This window comes from Syngnathus scovelli, chromosome 21, assembly GCF_024217435.2.
Source record: "Syngnathus scovelli strain Florida chromosome 21, RoL_Ssco_1.2, whole genome shotgun sequence".
Lineage (NCBI taxonomy): Eukaryota > Metazoa > Chordata > Actinopteri > Syngnathiformes > Syngnathidae > Syngnathus > Syngnathus scovelli.
This window is the reverse complement of record NC_090867.1, coordinates 3790824-3816618: the sequence shown is the minus strand read 5'-3', so window position 1 is coordinate 3816618 and position 25795 is coordinate 3790824. Positions and strand designations below refer to the sequence as shown.

The 25795-nt window shown below is 44.9% G+C and overlaps 2 protein-coding genes across 9 annotated transcripts in view; one reads left to right on the top strand and one right to left on the bottom strand.

The window, feature by feature from the left end:
• vti1a (vesicle transport through interaction with t-SNAREs 1A) overlaps positions 1-22096 on the bottom strand; it is a 50211-nt gene extending 28115 nt beyond the window's left edge. For 2 of the 7 annotated variants that reach the window (XM_049758917.2, XM_049758912.2), the window contains exons 1-6: positions 21900-22096; positions 21101-21159; positions 20319-20429; positions 11088-11168; positions 7586-7606; positions 4591-4675 (exon numbers count right to left, since the gene is read on the bottom strand). In XM_049758917.2, coding sequence (XP_049614874.1) covers positions 4591-4675; positions 7586-7606; positions 11088-11168; positions 20319-20429; positions 21101-21159; positions 21900-21993 — 451 coding nt within the window. In that variant the 5' untranslated portion in view covers positions 21994-22096. The remainder of the gene's footprint in view (positions 1-4590; positions 4676-7585; positions 7607-11087; positions 11169-20318; positions 20430-21100; positions 21160-21899) is intronic. The other 5 variants (XM_049758918.2, XM_049758913.2, XM_049758919.2 and 2 more) reach the window with 3 other exon arrangements.
• Positions 22097-22277: 181 nt separating this feature from the next.
• Positions 22278-25527, top strand: zdhhc6 (zinc finger DHHC-type palmitoyltransferase 6). 2 transcript variants are annotated; one of them, XM_049758906.1, is made up of 11 exons: positions 22278-22439; positions 22782-23258; positions 23327-23418; positions 23503-23662; positions 23723-23881; positions 23952-24005; positions 24273-24440; positions 24525-24566; positions 24689-24834; positions 24910-24956; positions 25040-25527. In XM_049758906.1, exons 2-11 carry the CDS (start codon positions 23004-23006, stop codon positions 25138-25140), a joined length of 1224 nt encoding a protein of 407 aa, XP_049614863.1. In that variant the 5' UTR covers positions 22278-22439; positions 22782-23003; the 3' UTR covers positions 25141-25527. The 2 variants fall into 2 exon arrangements, with proteins under 2 accessions (XP_049614863.1, XP_049614862.1); XM_049758905.1 differs by having other exon boundaries at positions 24686-24834.
• Positions 25528-25795: the final 268 nt, after the last annotated feature.

Sequence of the window (25795 nt, the reverse complement as noted above, 5' to 3'; positions counted from 1 at the left end):
CCCTCCACCCCAAGCCCACCACCCACCCTCCATCCCTCCCTCCTCCAGCTCTCTCCGTGTCAGCCGGAGGTCAATGGTACACTTTTTCTTCAGCATGCAACAAGACCAAGAGAGAAGTGTGTGTGCGTGTGTGCGTGTGTGCGTGTGTGCGTGTGTGTGCGTGTGCGTGTGCGTGTGTGTGTTGTGGGGGGGGTCTTTTTAGTCACTGTAACCTATAAATAGCAAACTATATCTGCTTATTTCCAAGACACAGGTTTGAGTGAGCAGGTGTTTGAAATGAACCTTTGATCCAACTGGCATTTATTTTGTTTATGTTTTTTTAATCCTGCATTTCACAAGTTTAGATAATTAAACACACCCAGGTCAAATCTTTTTCTTCCTGAGAAACAATGTCACAGGAGGGTCAGAAAAAAAGAAGAGCATTTTTTTTTTTTTTTTTACTTTTGTGCCACATGCCATTTATTAAAATTCATACGGATTTATTTCCTGAGCACATTGACTGTTTATTCTCTGTATTCCACATTGTGCTTTGCATATTCCGAGGAGTTCTCTTTTTATTCGTCTGTTTAAAACAAAAAAAAAGGACACTCCTTGCGGTATAGCATAATAAATGATTCCTTCGCAACGCCGCCACAATGTAGCATTGTGCGTTCACACGGAATACGCCGTCATTTGATAATTGTTAGATTAGTGGCGCCCACAGCCGGGACGTAAATATTTCACAGCTTGGAGGAAAGGAGGCCTCAGAAAAAAAAAATTTTTGAAAGAGGAGGAGGGGTGTTAGGGGGGAGCAAGTGTGTTTTTCTTCAAATTTAGTTAACTCTATTTCCTGAATGTAAATGCTTCAGCTTTTTAAAAAAAAAAAAAAAAAAATCCAGTGGCGGCTGTGCTGTTTATCGGCGGATGAAAGGCAACGCTGTAATTATTCCCCCCACCAGCAACAAAATGCCCCCCCCCTACCTAATCGGACTTTGTCAGCAAGGCGTCTTATCGAGAAGAGGAAAATGACACCGATGCTATCGAGGAGCCCCGGAGTCGGCGCCCGCGGCGCTCGTTCCCCCGCCAATCACGGGCTTGAGCCTCGGCCCCCGCCGTATCTAGCTCCGCCACAAACGGCCGGCGCGGGCTTCTTTTTTTCATGTAGACTTCAAAAAACAGTCGCCAGTCATTAAAATTGCAGCCGCGTCGCGTCTTTTTCGGCGGCGGCAGGGATCAGCCGAGGCGAAAATGGGATGTGGGACGAGGAGAGCGGTTAAACGTGTTAATTCCGTCCTCACATGTTGACGGCTTAATTTTAATCTGTTTGAGGAGGAAGGGGCGGCCGGCGATCGGAAAGGGGGCGCAAAGGGCAACGAGAAAGCCGACGGCCGCAATAAACCGGCATTATCACGGACGGAGCCGGTCCATGGGGATTTAGAGGCAAAAAAAAAAAAAATTTGTTTACGCTTCAACTGCGCTAGCTAGCTAAGGTGCCGCCGGACAAAAGACCTTGGGTACACAAAAGGCCAGCGAGCATACGGAGCCCTCAACGGGACGGCAAGAGCTGAATCAACACACTCCAGCTTGGCCCAAAATCCCCAGTGGCAATTCACCTTTTCACAATGTTTGGAAACAACACAAATTTCAGTGACAAAAACTTTTTTTTATTTGGGGAACATTTATGGCAGATTTTTAACCCCCAGTGTTGGCATGAGGCCCTCCTTATTCGCAATTTATTTTTACAGATCCCCAGTTTACTCATCATAATGTTTTTTTTTTTTAATATTATTTTTAGTCTTGAAACTATTAATACAATAATAAGGGCCTTGCGCATTACAGAAGACAACCACAAATTGTCTTTTTTTAAGTTCTGGCTGCCGCCGAACAATTCGGTGTGGCGTCGACTCATCGGACCCCGCCCGTCCCGCTCGTCTCATCGCGCCGCAGCCCCAAATCAAAGCGCTTTAAAACAAGCCGGTGCGGCCTTTAATAGCATCGTCACATCATCAGAGCGTCCTCGCGCGGCTCGCTTAGCTTAGCCTCCGCCGCTGCCACTTTGTTGCTCGCTTCAATGATTTATAACCGGGGAAAAAAAAAAAAAATCAAGAGAGAGTGAGCAGAAAAGGAGGCCAGAAAGAACCAAAGTGTGGGCTGCCTCCACTCACAAGCCCGATTGTGATTGCGAGTCACTGGCACCTTTGATTGACAAGCTCCAATCAGTTTATCTGTCATCCTAATAAAGTAGCTGGCCCGCGGTGCTCCCTACCTGGCACGTTTTGTTTTTTTCGGGGGACCCCAGAGGCCCCAAAGCCCGAACCGCTCGGCTTATTGAAACATGAGTGAAATCAATTCCTAATGAGCTGTGTTGCCTTGTTTTGATTCCTGTCGCTCACCATTTTCGGATCTGCCTTTGTCTCCCTTGTCACTTTTGCTGTATCATCATTGCTGTATTTAAAAAGGGATTTAATTTATTTCCATTCCTCATAATTCAACAAAAATATCACACGAGGCCCAATTGAAAAGACTTATTTTTTAAATATTCACAAATGAATTAAAAATAGTAAGCAAGCACGTTTTGACAAATGCCAATTTATTATTTGTGTTTTCTAATTTAAATTAATGACAAGAGTTGTATTTCGAATTCCGCAGATTATTTAAAAGGATTATTTTTAGAGCCAAAGCTAACTGAGTCTGCTTGTTGCCGCGACTTGTCTTTTAGCTTTCTTTTTTTTTTTCTTTGCTAATGAATTTCTCGACTTTATGAGACAAACAGAAAAGCCAGCTCGTCAGTGTGTGCGCGCGTGCGTGTGGTAAATAAATAGCGCGGCGTGTCCAAAGAGTCGCTCGCTCGCTCGCTATCCCTTTGAGGGCTCTCACTGCTCTTGACAAGCCTTTGTTTTCTTTAAATACACTCGAGACGCTGAGAATAGTAAAAAAAAAAAAAAATGTTAAAATGTGACGATGACACATTGTGAAGATTTGTCTTTTCTTAGAACAAGTGCACCCCCCCCCCCCCCCCTCCCTTTAAATCTGACCCACACGCCTCCCGGCTTTTTGTTAGCGGTCATTACGAGAGACGACGCTCCGGTGGGGAGGAAAAAGAAAAGACAGAAAAAGGGGAATTTCAACACCGGTTCTTTCTTCTTTCAATTATATGTATATAATATATATATGAAATTTAAAAAAACTCTGTGTTCCACTTTTGGCAGTCTTTTGAATATTTCAAAATACTTTGAAGTGAAACGTTGTTGAAATGAAAATTTGTAAGCTGGTTAACCTTGGTACTGATGCATTTCTATTTTATTGGTTATAATTTGTTTATGAAGAGAATCACAGAGAAAACACAGATTTTAAGGCCGATTGTTGGTATTTTCCCCAAGGCAGTTTTTATTCTTGATGTTTAGCATTTGTGCCCTGTGTAGCTTCCTTCTTCTTTGTTGGGGGACGCACTGCGTGTTTGACCCGAGCCGGTGACGCCATTTCAGGCTGTGTGACCGAGCAGAGGGCTGCTATCGACAGCCGAGTAAAGTCAGGGGTCACGGATTAAACGCGACGGGGCGACGCATCGACCCCCGCCGTCCGTGCGTGCGGGACCTCGACGGGATTTTTCTTGGATGAGTCGGCCGCTGATGACAGAGGGTCAGCGTGGCCAGGCTAGTGAGATCAAACATTTAGTCGCCCGTGCACTTTATTGAACACGATTAGCAGCCAAATGCACACGTAACATTTGTGGTTACAGAAAATGCATCCATAAAAAAGTTCGGAATAGTGGCTAGAGCTTGTGCAGCTAGCTTATTCCTATTTAATGCCCTCCCTCCACGGGAAAACAGATCCCAGCCGCTCGGTTTGCTTTCGCAGAATTTTCAGCACGGATGACGACGGCGGTTTACGCGCATTTTTAAGCATCAGGCAGCTCGTGTTTATGAATCCGGGAATAGAAAAAAAAAAAGCATCAAAAGTCTGCGGTCCTTCCTCAACTTGAATTATTAAAGGTGTCAATGTCGCACGCGCGCCATTTATAGTGTAAATTGACAAACTTTCTGGAAAACTACAACGGAAGCCGCCGAACGAGACTTGAAGAAGTCGGCTTTGATACCTCTCGGAGGAATACGCCGCGGCGAGGAAGTGAGACGGAATACAAAAAAAAATAAAAAATAAAAAACTGTACGCTAACTGGTTAAATCTATTTAAGAACCAAATGAGGTGACAGAATTATAGAAGGATAAAAACAACCTTATTAATAATTTTGTAGGGAGATGTTTATTTAGAAATTCTTCTACCTGAATTTAGTTTATTTTTGTAAGACCCTTGAAAAGAGGAAAAAAAAAACACCAAAACACACACACACACACACACACACATTGAGAAAGATGCACTCGGCGTAGCGTATGCATGAATTTTCCTCTTTCGCATGTGTCGCTCGCTTTCTCACTCACCTTTGATGTGCACCCGAAAATGTCATCAGGCGTCAAGGAAGCCGTTTTTTTTTTCTTTTTTCAATATATACTTCTCCGCCAAACACCAGCCCAACCCCCACACAAACCAGCATTTCCGCCCACCTCCCAATTTGCCGCCACCGCTCGCTCATCCCAAACAAGAAGACATACGTACCGGTTTCCACGGCGATCTGGTAGCCGGCCTCGAGTCGCCGCGATGACCTTTCCAGTCTCTCTGTGTTGTCCAGCAGATGCGCTCTCTACAACAAAATGGAGCACGCGTGAGCACAATCGCAAACGTTGATTGAGGGACGCGTTTCTTTTTGCCGATAACCTTCGCTAATGACAAACGTGATGGAATACGCAAGCATGTCGGGATGACAACGTGCCCTCGTCCAAAAACAACAATTTCAGATGTGTAATCGCGTCTTGCGTGTTTACACGAGAAGGGTCGGCGTTTGATAGCCTCTCTCATATATTTTGACACTCTAAAACAACCAAAAGGAGTTGACGGCCACCGCATGAGCGAAAAGTGTGGGGTGGTAAAATGCCGAGATTGGGTCGAGCTGTCAAAACACGTAGTGGCTAATCACTCAGAGGAGATGGAAAAACACGAGGGGGGTGGGGGCGGGTTGAAAATGAGTTGACACACTTTTCAAAGTTTGACAATAAGAAGAAGCGAATGGAGAGAACTCGGCTTCCATCTTCTTGACGGATGTCGTTTCAAATAGCAGAGAGGCTTTCTCGTCCAGGGCAGGCTCAGGATGGAGGAAAGGAAGAAAATAGTGACTCGTTCGGAGCGCTCTGACGGTCAAGTATTATTACTTGGGAAGGGACCAAAGATAAAAAGTTTTGTATTCCGTGAGCTGTCACCAAAAAGTAGCAATTGCCGATATCACGTATTGTTCACTTTCGATGTAATATGTTTGGCCGTTAAGAAATACAGGGGGGTGATATCGATATTGCGGGGGGATCATAACGAGAACTGCCAGGCTGCACTAAGAAATTCCTTGTCACGTTTTCTCGCACTGAAGTATCGACGATGGTGCTGAAGTTCAACGTGTGCTTGGTCAGGAAAGGAAGTCAACTTATAAATCAAGGTGCCATCGTGCATTCCTTCCAAATACGGGAGTTGCTTTTTTTTTTTTGTCGCTAAATCAAGGGAAGGCTCGAGATGGGTGGTGGTGGTGGTGGGGGGCAAGCGGCAAGAAGTGAGTTGTTTTTGGCGTGGAAGTGGGAGGCGGTGGCAGAGCTTTGGCGGTTGCCGCGTTTGGGCTATATAATGAGCCCCCGCGGAAGAGCCGAGGCGGCTCGGCTCAGCGGCGGCGTTGAAGCCGACGCACCTCGACCGCGCGCGGCTGTGACAGAGTGGCGCACTCCCCCGGCTTCTTCAAAGAAGCCCAAGTGATTAGTATGTTATCATTACCATTGGAAACGTGATTTTTCTATTCCCTCTTGGCAAAAGGTGACACGTCTCGGGGAGAGACGGCCGGCGGACTCGCTGCGATGGGAAACCACTTCAAAGCCTTCTCCCCCTGAATCGCTCTCGCTTCTCTTCCTTCGTTCTGGGCCCGGTTGGGGGAGGCGGCGCACCGGTGGTGGCAGACTACCGTGCATGTGTGTGTGTGTGTGTGATCATTAAGAATAATGCGCCCCGAGTTAGACGGCAAAAGAACCCGAGGCGAAAGGGTGAGGGTTCAGCCGCTAAGAATGCAATAATGACACGCCTAATAGTGACACAAGCCTACCGGGGGGGGGGAAAAAATACTTTAAAAAATAGAATACCTCACTTAAGGCAAGACCATAAGAAGTCCTCGCCACTCTACGATATTGAATTTTACCAGAAGTGTTAATACAAAATTTGACGTATGGGCTCTTTAGATATGTCGATTCATCATTTAATAGCGGCAGAAAAGTACCGTAAATGATCGACTGGGACGTGACGAGAAGATTTGAGCTGACGTTGCAAAGTCCAAATCGAAGGCCTACCCCTGCGGCTGCCATAGGAAAATTGACCTAGATAAAAAGGAGCGCAGACTCCTCAGCCTTTTTTCATCTGACACCGACAATTTCGTCTGAGGAGGCGTGAAAATTATGTTGTTGTTGTTTTTTTTTTTGTAAGTGCGCACGGTGAGGCGCTCCTCAGTTGAAAGTTATTAAAAGGAAGCTCCGCAACACTGCAGCTGGAGCTCAAAAGAAATATCTCTCTATTTTCGCTCTTCTGCCTGGTGTGTTGTTTTATTTTTTTTCTCCAATATCAAACACGGGCGGTTTCTATGGCCATTTTCCAAAGTTCAGATGATTTCCTTATTGTTTCAATAAGGGGCGGGGGAGGAGGGGGTGAGTCAAAGTGAATAATGATGACAGCTGTGATTCCGACTGACTGTGTGATCTTCCGCGCCGTTTGTTTGGGACTTGTAAGATGAGGAATTACAAGTGTCAAACAGCTGTGAATATGGCTGCTAAATATTTAAACATGTTTTGCAGCCGAAGAGAGAAGGCTGAAGAAAAAAGAAAAGTATCGTTTTTTCCCCCCCCCTCTTTCTTTAAAGCCGAGTTAAGTGCGTATAAGCTGCTCCCGCCTTTGAAGGCCGACGGCGATGAGGGGGACCCGATCCGGGCCCATTAGGCCGACGGATCCGTCGGAAAAGGGGAGTCGACAGGTGAGGTAAACACAAGGTGTCTCCCGACCCCGAGGCGGGGAGGAAATTAACTCAAGTGTGGGAGGAAGGCAAAGGCAGGCAAACTCTGCCACAACTAAATAAAAGGGGAAGCCAAAAACGGGATAACGGCGCATCCGGGCCTGCTGGGTCGGTGCTCGTAAATTATGAATGGCTTTGAAAAGGAACATGGCGGCGAGAGAGAGAAAAGCAGCTGGAACGTTTAAAGGTGCCGCGTGGCTGCACCTGCTAATAAAAGCTGCAGTCACAAGGGCCCAAACGGAAATAAGACAGAAGTATACAACAACGTCAACGACTTATTGTATCGCGTGGTGGATGAGTGGATTCGACTTTGGACAACTACGCTTCTTGAGATTGGCGCCAAAGTGTGCTCGTTAATCTCAATGTGACCCGCGATTGGTCGGTGACCGCTCCAGTCTCACCCAATACTAGTTGCGCTCGAGGATGGCAAATGGAAATTTGATGGCAAACAGTCAGAGAAGCACTTACCTCTTCGCGTAACTTTATCAACTGCATGATGACGAGAGCCGGGGAAAAAGAAACGGAGAGGGTGAAAAAGAAGATGTAAGAGGAAACAGTTGCAGGAAGAGGGACCCGTCACGCGGCAGCACGCCCAAATTAACCTTGACGACGTTTCTGTTTGCACGCTGAGCGTTCGCAAATCAGCAGACAAACGCGCTAAACGCAGCCGAGCGCTGACTTTTTTTTTTTTTTTTTTTTTTTTGCCGAACAAATAAAGATCAAGTCGTCGCGCTGTCACATAAAACAACAGCGCCAAAGTGGAGAGCTCCGCCTAGCAGGATCAGCTAGCATTAGCCGCCGAGTCACAGAAAGTCAACGCTCCACATTACGGTGGAAAAAAAAGTGTCAAAACATGGACTTTAGTGTCGCTCAAATGTTACTTTGGCGAATTCTTCAGAATGGCATTTTTTCGAGTTCATCCAAATTTGCTATCGCCTCCTAAATGCCGAGCCGGCGCGGTTCTGAAATGAGTCAATTAGTTTAAAGCAAACATGCTGCATCAGCATTTAGCTGCTATGCTGCACGCAAATAAAACATTCTTCCCAATTTTGGGGAATAGCTACTTTTGTGAGTTGTTTCTGAATGCGTATGCTTTTACGGGTAAAAAGGCAAATATTTGTCTTGGGTCACTGCTAACAAGATACTGGTTCATTCAGGTTGGCTGATTTAAAAGGGTAAAGTTTAAAACGACACGAAGGCGCTGTGGGGTGGGGTGGGAGCGGGGGGGCTTATTGGATCCAAGCGTCGCTCAATGGCCCGCCAAACAAAACTTCTTCTAGGCTCGTTTGTGCCGCCTGACCGATTGCAAATCCTCACGGGAGGACTGGCACAAAAGCCCGCTTGAGATGTGCTTTTTTTTGTTTTGTTTTGTTTAAGCTTGATTTTCCTTCGCCCGACGACGTCTTTAGCGCGGCCGACGACCCGCTCGCATTGTGGAACGCCGTGAATGTCGTAATTATGCCGTTTTCGGCTTGTGTTTTTGTGGCGCCAACCAACTAGCCAGTCAGCCAGCATTCAAAATTGCACTGCTGCAATTTTTCTGTTATGATAATCAGCATTTTTTTTTTTTTTTTTTTCCAAACAAAAGATTTTTTTTCCCCCCTTCCCCACCGCCCCTCACCCCAATACGGAATGCGACACAAGTGGTAATGCGCTTCCTTTGTAGCTCGAGTAAAATCTGGTCGGTGCCGGCTGAAACCGGCGCAATCTCTCGTGGCCAAGCCTTCTGCTGCCACTGAAATCGAAACTATTCGGCGTGTCGTTTATGTGTGCGTGCGGGAGGAAAAAAATCCGAAAAAGACGGGGAGGGCGAAAAATGTGCCTAGCACGTGATAGCGCCAATTCCGTCTCTGCCGGCGTACAGATAACGAAGAAAAGTCTGACTCTATTAAACGGTCCTTTAGCCATTATCGCAAGTTGGGACGCCGGGACGTTATTCCCTTAAGCTGGAAATCCTTTCGCCTTGTAAGCGGCGCATTTGTGAGCCGTAATGACGGGCGGTTGGGGCGAGGGCGACAAGGCGAGGGCCTCTGCCATAGCGTCCGGGCTCCCGTTTAACAAATGGCCGGCAATTAAATTGATCTCACTTTGCCCCCCCCACCCCTTTCCCCATCTGGTTGGACAAATATTTTTTTTTTGTAAGTACTCTGAATACTTGACAATTATTTTCAATGCAAAACCAGGCCAAGGAGAAGTTTTACGATGGAATATATATTCGCATTGTGTATTTTTTAGATTTATTGAGAGCGCAAACAATAATAATAATTTACAAACATAAATTAAAATTGTTGAGTTTATTTTACATGACGGATGTTGTGTTCCATCGAAAAAAAACATTTGAGGCCTTTCAAAGATGCATTCAAATAATAGTAACAATGCGTACGAATTATGGAGAAATTTTAAAAATTGTGCATTAGATGTAATGTTTAGTATATTTTTAAAAATGTATTGTGTGAATTATATATTTTAATATATATATATTTTTAAATAATTTAAAATGCATTTCATTCAAATCCAACAAAATGTTATCAATTAATTGGGCATTTTCTGATTTAGTTCCTTTTATTGCCTTTAATTCGAGTCATATGCAAAAAAAGAATAAGAGACCAAAAATAATCTTTTATAGTACTTTAACCATTTTTTTATTTTCTGTAAATTAATGCTAGAAATCACAATTGGAGGAGTAAAACAAATGATAATTTTGCAGTTGTCTGTTATTTTTTTTTCCAAGCTGTATATAAAGCTATTTTCAAACTTTTTCTTGTTGACGGGCAGCCATCAGCGTCTCCGTGGTGACATCGGTGACAGCCGATCTTTTTTTCCACGCGTGCGCGTCACTTTTGTGTCTCGCTAATTTGCCGGAGAAATATGCATCTCAATTACGCAGCCTGTTTTGGAGCACGCGCACACACACGCACGTATGTTTGTATGTAATGAGGGAATGTTAAGGAAGAAAAAAAAAAAACATGCCATATTTTACTTTTAAATATAATGTAATTTAGCTTTGGACGAATGCAATTTTGCATTTTGAATGGTCACAATGTTTCAAAGAGTCAAAATTATTTTGCTTTTTAAAAGACGATAAGACATATTTTGCACTTTTGAAGACAATTGCAAAAAAATCTGTGATTGAATATATTTGACTTATGCACGAAATTTAAGGGCAATAATATTATTTTATAAAATGCACCATATTGTGTGTGAGGCTTTTTGTTTTATCATTTCAAAAAACTCACTTGGAACAAGATTTGAAATGCAAAAAAAATAAATGATACACTACAACATACAATGTGGTCTTATTCATGTAATTTTAAACGTTTTTTTTTTTCATCAGTGCTCATTTTCTTAGCCGCAATGCAATAATTAACCAAATCTATTTTTTTTTTGCTGATAGAAAATGTAGTACGAGATTTTAAATGCAAAACTAGGTCAAGGGGGAAAATAAGCATTTTACAGTCCACGCAATGCAGGCTCATTATTATGATAGTTTCCCAAACTTCCAAAGTCAGTTACCCGATTTTTTCACTTTAAAAAGATTTGATTTTGTGACAAACACTGCTAATTAATTTAACGTGAATTTCGATTCTCGGACTATTTTAAGAAGAAACGGCTTGGCTTGTTTTGCAAAGAAGCCGATATGATGTCCATTTTGTGTTTGCGGGTCTATTCTGGGGCGATACCCAGCTGCGCCGCGACTGCGCATTGCTATTGAAGCGCCACTTTGCATTGTGCGCGCGGGTGCCGGCAATCTGGCCGGTCCCATGCCCCGCGTCGGCCCGGCTTTGCATTAAACAGTGTTGCTTCCGCATGACTTGGTGACAATACGCCAGCGTCGTTCTCAGATCTGGCAAGGATGAGGGGAGCCCACCCCGAAAGCGACCAAGCCCCCCCCATCCCAACCCCGTAGCCCCGAAGTCGGCCTCCCGCACCGGTCGGCGGCCGCTCGGGCCGGGGCTGATTAGTGCCTCACCTGGCTCTCCGAGGAGCTGGCGTCGTCCCCCAGGAGCTCGTTGCGCACTTCGTCACTGTAGGCGATGCGTGACCTTTTCTGCTGGGAGGAAGGGAAAAAAAGAAAAGGGAAGCAGGGGAGGGGGGGGCAAAAAGGAGAGAGCAAGTAGAGAAATATGCTTTAGTGCTCTTGTTTTGTGCATTGAGGAAAAAAAAGAAGACGAAAGCAAGCAGGCATTCCTTAAGCACGAGGGCCCCCTAATGGAAATGGGCCACGAAAAACAACAACAACTTCTGGACTGGCAAAACGCAAACATTTGTGATGGGGTAGCGAAGTTGAAAGCTAACCAAAACAGCAGCACCTTTCTTTTATCATCTTCTTTTAATCACTATTATTGTTTTTTTTTTACTTTGTATATTTAATATACTGGCCTTAAAAAATGTATAAGGAGGGCTGTGTGGGTTCAATAAGAATCAATTGTTGCACAAAATTGGTCCCAGTTAGGGGAGGGGCAGGGAAGTAGGATCTTGTTCTAGTGTAGGAGGTAAACTTGTGCCACACGGGTACTGCCCGCATGAATAAAATAAAATCAAGACGAGTCAGTGGGACAGCGAGAGCGTGTACGAGCGGCGCTATTACAAGGAAGTCGCACTTGTCAGCACTAAATCTTTTGGTGGGAGGGGGCACTGGAGGCTCGGCTGTCACCGCCGTCATCCCGCTGCACCGGTGGCCTCCATAAGAACGCCGATGCCGCGACTCAGACAGGGAATAATTCATCAGCCACTTGCGTGGGGTTACCTTGCACGCGTGCACACAAAGTCTCGACAACAACAGGGAATGCCGTGTCCAAAAACTGTGAGTGTGTGTGTGTGTGTGTGGGGGGGGGGGGCAGACACACACAAAGACAGCAAGTTGACAAGCGGCAGCAGGAGTGGGCTGGCGACAGAGCGCTTGTTTACAGACGCCCCGGCCCATGGAAAAACACAGTGTCGGCGCGCTCTCCTAAACTGAGCGTGCGGCGACAGCACGCACGCTAAAACTGTTTACCCAGACGCGTTTGCACCACCAACATCCTACCCCTCCCCAGCCCGCACGAAACCTGGCTTACTGCTGTTTTGGGGGCAAAAAAAATCTGACAAAAAGCATGACAGTAGTTCTGCAGTTACACAAGGATGCCAATGTCTTGCCGCCACATAGATATAAGGTCATGTTTTGATTTAATAAATGGTGATTGTTTTTTCACATTTTCAAGACAAAAAGTTTTAATTTCAGGGGAAAAAAAATCTTTTTAGAGGAATTTTTTCCGTGAGAATTTTGGGATAATAATTCAAGATAAAAAGTCAGACGTAAATAAGTAATCTTGAATATTTACGACAACCATTTTTAAGGAAAACTTTAATTCCGCAGAAAATAACACTTTAAATATTGATGTTTGATTCTTTTTTAACACAATCAAGATGGTGTGCCGTGGAAGTGCAAACTAAGAGGACACTGCGTTCCAATTTCACACATCAAGACAAGAGTCAGCATCAACCTTGTGAACTCGCTAAAGCGCTCCTGATTTTGCAGGGGAATAACGCAAGCAAAAAAAAAAAAAAAAACCCGCCCACGTCTTGTATTTAAGTGGAGCTTCATCATAAAGAGCCCGGGCGCAACTTAGGGGGAGCGCCGACTTGCAGCCGTAATTGAGACGGGGAAGCATCGCGAACGCCATTGATTCGGATGCCTTCAAAAACAACAAACGGCGACGCGAGATGTTTCTAAATAGCTGCTTGGGTGCGAATGCGACGGCTGACAAAGGCAAAAAGCTACAAAAGGACAGGAAAATGTCAGCGCAATGAAAGCGTCGCCGGCGCGTTCGCATTCCCCCTCTGGAAAACAAGGCGTCCCCCAGTGATTAGCACCTTGCCATTTCATGTCAAACAGCAACTCGGGGGCCGCCATTTGCGCTTTAATACGCTGACACGCTTGATAAGAAGCAGACAAATGTTGAGGAAATCTGCAAAATGATTAGACAAAAAGTCAACACACACTTGGCAAAACTGGGGTGTGTAGACTTTTTATACCTCCTCAAGATGGCTACACAGTAAATAATTCCTTATTCGAGCTTTGTCTTCCGAAAAAAAATGGTCGCTTATAAGAGAGAAGGCTTTTTTTTTTTTTTTTTTAAACCTTTTCTGTCTTTTGTCACGTTTCTAATCTTAGGTGAAAATTTTGGCATCTTATTCCCAGAAGCGCACACCAGGAACAGTACAAAGCTACGTCTTTAACTTGATACAAGAGCCATCAAAACAGCGCCGCCGTGCACGGGTTGGTGTCCTGTCAAAAAAAAAATAAAAAAAAATGAAGGGATGACAAGGAGAGCTATGCAAAAAAAAAAAAAAAAAAAAAAACATTCTTCATCAGCCATCAAAAGATAATTACAGATACAGGCATAATATTCATATCAGATATGCTAATCTGTTTTGCATAATCCTCCGTGTACATTATTCCACGATCGCAACATGGAATTTCTATTTCAAGAAAAAACTTTTTGCGCTTTTCCGTCATTTATTGGAAGAGTCGCGATCTGTCAGTGAAGTCTTAGGTCTGTGGAGAAAACAAAAATATCTTTAGGGAAAAACATTTTAAGATACGAGTAACATTTTGGAGAATCTCAATTTTCTTCCCAGAGTGGAATCGGGAAAAAAATTCAAATTGAACTTTTTGTTGCTGTGTCCAAAAAAAAACATCTGGCATAGCTAACGGAAGCAAAAGCAACAATTCATGTGAGCTATGCCAACGGCTTTTGAATAATCTCCATTCCAGGGTGCGATCGTTATTATTGTTGAAATCTCCCGGCGCATTCCGAGCAATTTTAATGATTTCCAAAGTGCGACTGCCCTCCAACCGTTCTTTGTGCCTTTTGCCCGCAGCCACGAGTGACACCGGGACAATTGCAAATAATGGCGTTCGCCCGCAAAGCCAACGACAAAAATATAAACAGTTCATTAGATGGGGGGGGGGGGGAATAAAAGGCGTGGAGAGAGAAATAGAAGAAAAAAAAATAGCCAGGGGCAGAGTGTAATGAGGGGCCCTGAAGTTGCGAGCGCTGTTTGGTGGCTGCTGGCATGGCGTGAAGTGCAATTAAGCGCGTTGGCTGCGAGGTGGCACCTTCCGTCGCCTCCCAACAGGAATGTCAGCAAAGGGACTTTTTTTTTTCCCCAGTGCCGCCTTTGAGAAAATTTACAATGTTTCATTCAAAATAACTTTCTATCCAAACATTTTTTTCCTTGAAAATCAATATTTTTGTCCCTTTCTTATTGAGTGTATCATCCTCTTCACAATCCAAAGTGGAAAGCGAGCAAGATGTAAGCAAGCACGGGGTGGGGGGGTGGGGGGGGGTCATTTGTTTTATTTGCGTCTCCGACGAGGGGCTGCTGTACACAGGAAATAAAATTGAAACAAAAAGAAGCACGAGAGAGCCTCTTCGGGAGAGAAAGGCAACGACGGTGAAGAAAAGAGGAGCCGGGCGCCTCAGATGACAGCATGGGGGCCCCTCTCATTAGCTCACAGGTTGGCGCCTGCCATGAAAATGCAAAAGTCTGCCCCTCCCCCCTCCACACACACACACACACACACACACGCACGCACACGCACGTCAAAAAATAAAAATCATCAAGTGCAAAGAGTGAGGTGACTTGCGTTTGCTTTCGGGCCTCCATTTCACTTAAAGTGACCAACATGTATCAGAGTAAACAGCGTGCCCCCCAGGGGGTCCGTAGGGGGGCTTTCAAGCTTGCAACCGTGTGATAGCAGCAAGCCGCCGAGTCATTTGAGGCCTTAACGAGTGGCCCGAAGACGACGACGACAAGCGGAGGAGTGCCGACCCAACGCAAATTGAAGGAGCGCTTTGATTGAAGGAGCTCTCCCGGATCACTTGCTCTCCATTAAACCCGTATTAAAATATGGAGGTGCGCCTAATGAAAAATCAAAGGCGCCCAGTTTTGTTTCCTTGCGCGGACGTGGAAAGGCGAGAGAGCGAGACGGGAGGATCCGGGAAATGGGGGCGAGGTGCTGCTGGTGCCGAAGCCAGGCAGACAGCGTCGGTTCACGGGAGGGAATCGATAGAGCAGAGCCGTCGGGAGGGAGAGGCGGGGGGGCTACTGGGGGAATAAAGCGGGCCTTCCCGGGTCAGCACCGGAGAGAAAGGTGAGATTACAGCAAAGTGGAGGAGGGATTTTCCTGACGGGGATGCCGGCTACCTGGCAAGCCCGGCAACCGGCGGCCCATTAGCCCGTGGCTACCTGCGCAGCGTTCACACAACACACACACACACACACACACACACACACACACACATTTCCTCCTCACCCCCCTCCTTTTTTTGTCGAAAAGCAAAGAAATACCTTCACTTTTAACCCGTTCCTCCACTTTGGAAGGAGGCTGACTTCTGACCTCCATTTGTGATTCATTTCTTGTTTGATGTCTATTCTCAGGCTCTTATCTAAAATTGAAAACTGTCATGAAGAAAAAAAAAAACTAGACACAAAAGGCGCGCAAGCTGCTCTGGGTGTGCGTGCGTCTGCTTTTTGTTAATAGTGCAAAATTAGATATGTTCTTTAATATATGACTCAATAAATAATCTGTCGATAAAAAAAGGTGATTTTTTTTTGTCCTGTATTTTATTTTTCTACATGACTTTTGTTTTCAAAATATATTTTAAAAAAATCCTCTACAATCCTTAATATTTGATTTGAAAACGTTTTTCCTAAAAAATTTGCATTCTCTGCTATGCACTTTTGTTTCACTCCAAAAAGCTACTTAATTAAATAAAAATAATTCTCTAAACTTTTTATGTATGTGCGACTAATTTTTTCACAAAAATATCCGTTTATTTTTTTTGCTCAACTATATTGTGCTTGTATGGCATTATACACATCTTTGCACAGTTTTGTCTAAAAACAACAACGTTTTTGAAAATGTACGAGTATGAAAAAAATACACTGGAGACGACAGTGGAATGGAGTTTCTGGAACATCTGGCACTTTGGAAGGTGGCTGACCTCTGACCTCCATTTCTGATTCATTTTATGTTTGATGTTTCTTCTCTGGCTCTTATCTAAAATTGAAAACTGTCATGAGGAAGTAAAAAAAGCGAGACACAAAAGGCGGACACGTTGGTCTGTGCGTGTGCGCGGTGGCGGACATAGACCGTGAGAGGACTATCTTGGCTTTTCTTGTAACGTGACCGCCGTCGCTCACCAACGGCCGACTTGATTAGCATAAGAATCCAACGGTGGCGCGCACGTCGGGAATTAGCCGGATGACATATTGAGATGTTACTTTGTTATTTCACATGGCGGGCGGGACACATTCACATGCTGATGAGAAGACCCTGCGCCCCCCCACCTTGCGCCCTTCCAGCATGCACGCTCCTGAAGCACTTTCCGGGGGGTCTTGTCTTGGAATTTGCAACAATAGGACAGTTTTGATGGACAAAAAAAAAAAAGAAAAGTCAAATCATGGTGCTACGAAACCGCTACAAAATAAAAATAATGGTCAAGGCGTTGGCAGATTGCAATTTGGCGGGAAAAAAAAAAAAAGACTCCAAAAGGGTGTTTGCTCATTAGACACACGTAGGATGAGATACAGAGAGCCAATTTAATTGTAAAAAAAAAAAAAAAAGAAAAAAAAAAAAAAAAAAAAATCTTTACACGAACTCTCTTTCTGTTATTCAAAAACCAAAAACAAAAAAAACAAAAAAACAGAGCGAGAGAGAAGCCAATGATTCATAATATATTTCATGAATACTTCATGAACCCCCCTCCCCCCCCTACTTAAGCCATTCTTGGCAAAGAAAAAAAAAAAACTATTGTCACCTATTCTAGTATCCGCTTGTCAGCACATGACTGGGGAGCGGGTGACACATGTCACTTGTGGTTTGCGGCGCTGCGCGGGACGGGCTGCAGACACCGGGCCGGGGGTAGGATGGCGAAGAAGAAAGCGATGCGCTAGTTGGGCGGGCGGAAAGGGGGGGGTGTTATCATATCATCGCCCTACGTCTTTATGTTTCCCTCTCTTATTATCTACCCCCCCCTCCCCACTCACGGCAAGTCACTCAATCACACGAGCCCCGAGGACAGCGCGGGGACCCTGGGAGGGCCTTTTCTTTTTTTTTGCACAGCCAGATGAGCGTCTGAAAGCTATACCGATCGCTGTCAGCGAGCGTGCGACTTTTGAGGGGCTGCGAAAGAGATAAGCGAGAGAAGAGAACGTTTTGCAGGCTAACAAACAAACAAAAAGGCCGCGGGCCATCGAGACGAGTGTCGCATGAAGACATCGCGTGGTCGATGAATCAAATTTTAAGATTTTTCCAAGAGGAAGCTCCTATTTTCAAGTTATTTTGCGTCCTTGTGCTTCCTTGAAAAAGGCTTTCCCAATCTGAGGAATGATTAGTCATCTTACGATCATTAAACATGTTTATTAGCACGGACATCAATTGGGATGCCAAACGTGCTCCGCGTCAACACGGTTCTTTGTGTGACCACGTCCTCCGAGCCCGATTTGACCCGCCGCCGACATTTAAATATCAAATCCCGGAAAATAAAGTGCAAGCGTCGTGGAGAAAAAGGGGCTTATCCGCAAACTTGTTCAAGATGAGCCCCGACGCGACAAATCCGCCAAAGAGGCGAAGGACGCAAGTGTCCGACAACAAGATCCGTTTGTTTACATCTTAAATCTCGCCCGGCGAGCCGCGAGCGCTTCGACTTTTTGATGGCGCCGCCGGAAGCATGAAAAGAGACAATCTGCTTTGGAATTAAAACAAGCGAGACAGCGGCGGCGGCGTTAAAAGCAGCCGACTCGTGTCCGTCCATCATGTCCGAGGTCAAAACAGCAAGATCCCTTCATGGCGGATTACAACAATGCGAATGTGTAACAGTGCGGGGACAACATCTCGGCTTTTAAATTAGATGGAAAAATAATGACATTCAAAACTTTCCATTTTTCGGTCAAGCCTCCACAACCTTCACTCGTCCCCGACCGCGAATTGCACACACACAAAAAAAAAAAAAAAAAGCCTGTGAATCTTCATGCTGACAAACGTGAGGACTAAATAACACGGCTGCTGGGAACATCAAGAAACAAAAAACAGGACATAAAATAAATATATCAGTTTTCCCAAGGGGCAAAAATGCACGTTAGTGAAGTGTTGCAACTTTTTGCAGGCTCACAATGATTTCGCATTTGCTCCAAAGGTTCGTGCCAGGAGCGTGATCCACACTGCAGAAACAAACACCTTCCCAAAAACTACAAAATGCCAGGCAGCGTTTAAAAGGAGGCCGTTTATGAGCTCCCTTATGGAGCAATTAGCGGCGTTATGACACAAAGTGCGCCACTTTACCTCGTTTTTTTTTTTTTGCGAGGAACGTTCACCCGCTTTGCAGTGAACTGATTACATTTGCGCACAAAGCGCAAGGGAGGGGGGGGGCATTCGTTAAACACACATAAGGTGTCGTCGGGCCCGTTTGAAAGCGTAAGTTATTTCGAGAAGGTCGCCGACGAAACCGATAGAGCGCAAAAAAAGAAAAGCACACAAAGAAAGTTGTATGGGAGCCAACATTCTATTGGGCTCATCCGTCGATCTGGCAAATAAAGTGCCGCGCGTTTCAAGGTTGGGCTTTGGAAAGGTATTAATTACCTCCCCGGGCAGACATTGGAGCCGCTTTTTTATTTCCAAATGAAAAGGCGCAGTGGCAGATCCCACTTGACCGTGACTGAAACGCTAAACAAGAGACAGGAGGAAAAAAGGTGAGTATAATGACGCGCCGACTGCGACGGAGGCCTCATTGAAGTGAAGCAGATAAGTAAGTAGGGGAGGGGAGGGGTCACGGCGGCCATCTTTGAATAAAATCGCACACGCGCGCTAATTATGACGGCGGATTGAAAAGAAACGTCTGGACAAAATGGTATCGGGCTCACAAAGGGCTACTCTGGCTGCGGTCCGAATTGGATCTGATCAATGACGTCTCCCTTCGACTCATTATGAGAGAGGAAAATAGCGGCCCGCTTCTCAGGCCAATGCCACCTTGACCACCGCCGGCACCCGCTTCCCACTTGAGCGCCGAGCGTCACTCGGCGTGTTTAATGACTGCCAATGAACCTTTGGAAAAAGTCAAGGACGCGCAAATCCAAAGAGAAACCATTTGCTTGTCAAATTAGTTTTTTGGGTGACTAGGTGGCGTTACAATACGAGCATGAAATCAAACTCTGAAGTCGGAGTTGTTTTCATACTTTTGTCCCGCAAGGACACTGACATTATTTCCACATCTCTTTTACAAAGAGGGGAGATCAAGCAAAGCAATAAGAGGATGTCATTTATCATCAGACCTTAAAAAAAAAGGGCCGCGTGATTTGCTAAATGGAGCCCAATATTGTCCTTGTCATGAACTTTTTAGATTCTTGGAGCAACGTCGCCATCAGCCGGATAAAAAGAGCAACAAGCAGACTGGCAAGCAGGGATGTTTGCGAAATCTTTTCAATTCATTCAATTCTTTTAACCCAAAATCAATTCCAATTTATTCATGATGCCAGAGATTTTTTCTTTGCATTTTTGTTGAAAAAAAAAATAGTATAGTGTTACATTTTATCAGAAAGACATAATATTTTTTAATCTAAATTTTCTTTTCCAAATAGCAATCATTGTCATTACTAATGCAGACTATTTTACGGCTAACATCTCATTGCATTTAGATGTCAAAAGCCAACCCAGTCTTGACAAGTGATCATTTTAAAAGCAAAAAAGGGAAAAAGAAAAAAATGTTGCGTTGTTGCCGAGACGCAGCAGACACGTGCAGACCCCCGCCGTCCCTGCTGGGACACAGCACCGGGCTCCTTTGAACGCGGTGGGCTCTGTTTACCCAATAAATTTGATGAGATTAAGCCAACGTCGGGCCTCCTCTTTGCCTGATCAAAGCGGCGGTTGAGAGGCGCCCCTTTTCTCTGCAGAGCGCATCCGTTCGGGCCGTTTTTCGTGACACCCTTTACGTCGGTCCTACTCAATAAGTGCAACGCCGGCTCCCTCTAGTGGCCAATCACTGCTTGAGGACAGTTCCATTGTTTTTGACCTTTTAGTCATTTTTTTTGTGACTAGCAAGAATGCTTAAGGATCATTACTGTCATGCTTACGTATTGTAAAGAAATGGATTATTGAACATTATTAACAAATAATCGTTATGGGCGCATCAGTCTATCGAGCGCCACGAGTACTTACAAAGTCCTTCTCCAACTTCTCCACCTCCTGCTTGTAGCTCTTCAGGCGGCTGTTGTACATGGCTCGGCTCTGGACTGGGATCTCCCGCACCTCCAGGTCCATCTGCTCCAACTGCCAAAATCATGGCATTCAAAGTCAGTACGCTGCTTTCACATAAAAAGTCGTTTTTGACCAGATACTTCTGGTCACTTCACTCTTGCCTCACAAACAAAGCAGTGACGTTCACAACCCGAGCCCACTATGACATTAATTTTGGTCGACATCATCATAATTGATAATTAATTACAATGGAAAGTTTGCAATTAGGCAAATTCCCTGAGTTTCGCCAGCCTTCCTGTCGCACTGCACATCTGTGTACTTTGTCAGCTTGATTTCGTTTACATATGGCGTGACGGCTCTGGAAATAGTCAACTACAGCAAAGCACAAAAGTGGTGTGCTGTTAATTAAGCGCGTTGGCGCGTGGATCACAAAGCGGCGTCACTCATCTCGCCACCGTGAAAGTTGCGACGGGAGGAACATGCCGACAAAAAAAATCCATGCGGATGAGGCGCAAGTGCATTTGATGCGTGACTAATCACCGTGACATAAGCAGACAATTTGTCTCCTGTCAGGCTCGTTTGCATGAGGACTCCCGCTCGGCTTGAAACGTGTCACGGTGAGTGTCGCTTAAAAAAACAAAAACAAGCACATTAGCGCAAAAAATAAGTGGGGGAGCCTCCTCGACGGTTGACATTTCCCGCTCGGTTATTTGGGAAATGGAAATGAGCCATCAAAGACGTACCAACTCTCTGACTTCTTCAAGCTGTTTGTCGACATTTAGAACCAGCTGCGTTTTCTCTTCTGAAAGGGAAGAAGAGGAGAAGACATATTGATCAGGAGGCGCTTGGTGACAACAGACCGCCCTCTTGCCCCCCACCGCACGAGGTACCAATGATGGAATTGGCTGGGGGAGGAGAGAAGAAGACATTTGAAGCTATATTTACACATTGGTGGCGTGTCGTTATTGCAGCACGAGACAGAGAACTTTCTTGGCACACAATTCATTTATTTAAATCCAACTCAATCACTGTATTCCAGATTATACATATGACTCAATCTCAGGTTCAGTTTTCAACCCAAAATTTTCCTTTGCTGTTTCACAGCAATGGAGCAATTAAATTTCCAAATTGATTTCCCTTATTATAGTTGACTTCGGACTCAATTTGTAATTGTAATTTTGATTCATTTCCATGTTTAATTGCCAGTTTAATGTGTGGAATATATAAATTCAATTCCAAATGCAATTTCTGATTCAATTTCTGATTTGAATCTTTCTGTCTGTCCTCCTACATTTGGTATTGATAGGAATAATGCTAAATTGAGGGTAGGAGCTTTATTCACTCGCTATTATATCTTCATTCTTTTTCTGTCATTTCTCTCAGCAAAATATGCGATTCATTCATGGGTATGGGATTTTTGCTGATAATTTTTATGACATTGTTGAACAATGAAATTTACAACCACTTATAAAGGACAACATTTGGTGTGAACAACACATTAGCTAGCCTTGCCACTAGGTGCGAAGCAATGCACTCTCCTACCTCCACTCAGCTTGGGAATTCTCCCGATTTTGTTGGTCACTTCTGCCGTAACGGTTCCAAAGTCCTGCTCATAGGCTTCGAAGTCTGAAGACATGACGTCGTGTGGTTTAAATGGTAGTTCTCTTCAGAGGTTTCACGTTCTCAATAATAAAAACAGCGGTGGTCGGGTGTCTCTTCCTTGTGTGTCAGTAAAATACGTCCGGCAAAGCACTGAACCTTTTGTTTGTTTATTTATTTATTTATTTATTTATTTATGTTTTGTAAAACTGCAAATCAAAAATATATTATGTATTAAAAAATGTTGAAAATTAATCCATATTTAATAGAATTATGTTTATGTTTGATATCGAAATTTAATAATTACATTAGGGTAGAGAGTAGTTTCCTAAAATGTCCGGGTCATACTACGAAATGCGGAAGGTTCCTACACAGACGAAGGGAGAAAATACAGGGAAGTGGCTGGTTTGGTCAATGAAAGTGTTCGCTTTTTTTATTGTTATTCAAAGCCAAATATCAGCGCAAACGGTGATTTTTAAATCCGTAAGTAACATTATCATCTGCCCTCCATATTGTCTCTTTTGTAATGTTTTTTTTTTACGCTTGTCTTGAGCTGGCTGCTAACGAGTTAGCCGACTAGCCAGTGGCGTGACGTCTAAGACTAGTTAATATTGACCAAAAGGAAAAAAGTTTGTTTTCCATACAATGTGTTTTTTTGTTATATTTTTCTTGGTCCACATTACCTGAACCTGTGTGGTTCAGTGAAGTAGTTTACTTAGAAAAATGTTTGCTCTGCTTCCAAGCTGGTCAAAGGAACTTAAAATAATTAAATTAAATTATTTTCATTCACTAAATGTCATCTTTACTCTTTTTTTCCCTTCCAAGATGGGGAGCTGGATTGTATCCTGAAATAGAGGATGCTGCTCACTCCTGGGACGAACGAGAAAGGCACACAGGCAGTTCTGCTGAGTCCAGATAAATCTTGTTACTGTCTCACTGGAAGCAGAAACGTCAAACGATGTGCACCACCCTCACCGCTGATTTTAGTAGATAACACAAAGTAACCCGTCAGACCGTTCCCTTTCACATAGTCCCCGTTCCATCGTCATGAACTCGGTGGTGTGGAACAGCATCCACGAGGTGCGCCGGTTGTGCCACTGGGGGCCGATCATCGCCTTGTCGGTCATCGCCGTGTGCTCCACCGTGGCCATGCTGGATTCCATCATCTGGTACTGGCCCCTGGACACGACCGGCGGCAGCATCAACTTCATCATGCTCCTCAATTGGACCGTCCTCATCCTCTACAACTACTTCAACGCCATGTTTGTCGGGCCGGGGTACATCCCTCTTTGTTGGAAGCCGGTGAGTAGGCGCTCTGAGTGGGGATTTCCCACCCAATGTTTATGTGTGCGCCGCCCCCTCCCAAACAGGATAATCAAGAGGACATGCAGTACTTGCAGTATTGCAAAGTGTGCCAAGGGTTCAAGGCCCCGAGGTCCCACCACTGCCGCAAGTGTAACAGGTACAACTTACACACCACACCGTTTTTGTACACCCATATCGTGTCTACCAAATCTATTTTTAAACCTGTGTCAAATCCCGGCAGGTGCGTGATGAAGATGGACCACCACTGCCCCTGGATCAACAACTGCTGTGGCCACCAGAACCACGCCTACTTCACCAGCTTCCTGCTGCTGGCCCCGCTGGGCTGCACGCACGCCGCCGCCATCTTTATCATGACCATGTACACGCAGCTAAACGAGAGGGTGAGCGCACTTAACGGATTCAAGATTGTAAAAAGCTCAATGACGACGCTTTTCCTGCAGATTTCATTCGGGTGGAGCACGGTGAAGATCGACATGAGCGCCGTTCGTCAGAGCCAGCCCCTTGTGTCCTTCAGCGTGGCGGCCTTCGCCGCCACACTCTTCGCCTTGGGCCTGGCGCTCGGCACCACCATCGCTGTCGGCATGCTCTTCGTCATACAGGTGCCTTCCCATCGCCGCTGATGTTGCGCTCTTAAATAAATATACATATTATTATCATTTCCAATTTCAGATGAAAGTCATCCTACAAAATAAAACCTCAATAGAGTCCTGGATCGAAGAAAAGGTCAGATTTATTGTCCTATTATTATTTGTGCTCTTTCTTTTGATTTTTTCTTCTTTTTGATTGTCATGGTGTCATTTTGTTCAATTTTGATGGGGGGTTTGTCTTTTATTTCATGCTTGTCAATAGCTGTGAAATGCCACTAGGTGGAAGTGTTGCTCTGCAAACATCTTCCAGTACGCTCACCGCAAAGTCCTTTTACTCGGGAGGCAGAACGTATTCAAACTAAATCATAGATTTGACATTGCTTCCTTTGACTCGGGCAAACAGGCCAAAGACCGAATACAGCACTACCAAACCGAGGAGGAGTTCATCTTCCCGTACGACCTCGGCAGCCGCTGGCTCAACTTGAAGGAGGTCTTCACGTGGTCGGGGGTGCCCAAAGGAGACGGCATCGTGTGGCCCGTCCACCACAAGTGTCACCAGCACACCTTAACGGTCAGCTGCTGTCCCTTTGTCCTTCCGCCGCTGTCGATGTAGCCGTCGCCTCCCCTTTAATTACGTTCGTCTCTTTCGACGCAGATCGAGCAACTCAAGCAGAAGGCCGACAAACGGGTGAGAAGTGTAAGTACCAAGCGACGACCAGATGCCAGGCCACATTACGGATGAAGCGACGTTTCTTGAATTGGAATTCTTAATTCACAAGCCTGGTCGAATAACCATTTGTGGTGTGACTCGGCCAGCAGGTCCAGTATCTGGCGGTGGAGGACTACAATGGCGCCTGCTGCCCCATGACCAAGGGCATCCGAACCTTTTTCCGGACCCCTTGCACAGAGGAGCCCAGGATAGCCCTGCAACGGGGGGACACCATTCTGGCCACCCGCGGGACCAAGTCAGTCTCTTCTCTTTGGGTTTTGAAGGAGGCACGGTGTGTGTGTGTGTCAATATTGCTCTTGTTCTCCTTTAGGTGGTGGATGTACGGAGACAAAGTGTTAAATGAGGAGCAAACAAGAGGTAAAAGCAACAATGCAATCGGACTCAAATGATGGCAGCTAGTGCAGCGTTGATTCACCGGATTAAAATTCTTTCCTTTCCAGCGGGGGAGCGCATCCGTGGATGGTTTCCTCGGCGATGCGTGGAGAAGTGCCATTACGACACCGCGGCCGTCGAGAGCGCCGTCGATAAGAAAGCCAACTAACGCGGTTGTCCGTTCCCCATTGCCGAAGTCACTCCGGGTGCTGCGTCCATATTGTGGTCTACACACATTTTGATACCGACTTGAATTTGTCAAAAATGAACCAATCTTACAGTCATGTGGCTTGAAGGAAGAGGCTGGATTTTAACAAGGCTTTAATGTGACTACGTAACATGTTTGACTTGAATTCAGTTTTTTTTACGCGTGCCAATGTTGTTAGTGCATTTTTTGCTAATTATGCAATGCCTTTGCTGCCCCCGCCGGCCGACCCCCGGGGCCTCCTCATGCAACTATTTCTACTCTGTAGCCCAACATGTAATGCTTGGATTGGTTTTATTTTGTTTTGTACAAACAAGCGAATTTCCTCAAATATAAAACATTTCAAAACAATCTCACAGACTGTGTATTCATGTATCAAGAATATCAAAACTGTTTCAGTAGAATTGATGACAGAGGCTCATTATCAAAGTCAAAGTCTGCTTTATTGTCAATTTCTTCACATAATATGTCATATTATACGTCATGTATACTGAGGACATAGATTATATGTATCAGATGGGAGAAAAAAAAGGGCTTTATGGAGAAAACTTTTTTAATCCAATTTGTATTTTTGCTATAAAGTAGCCCGCGTTTCAGACGGGAAATAACTCCACATCCC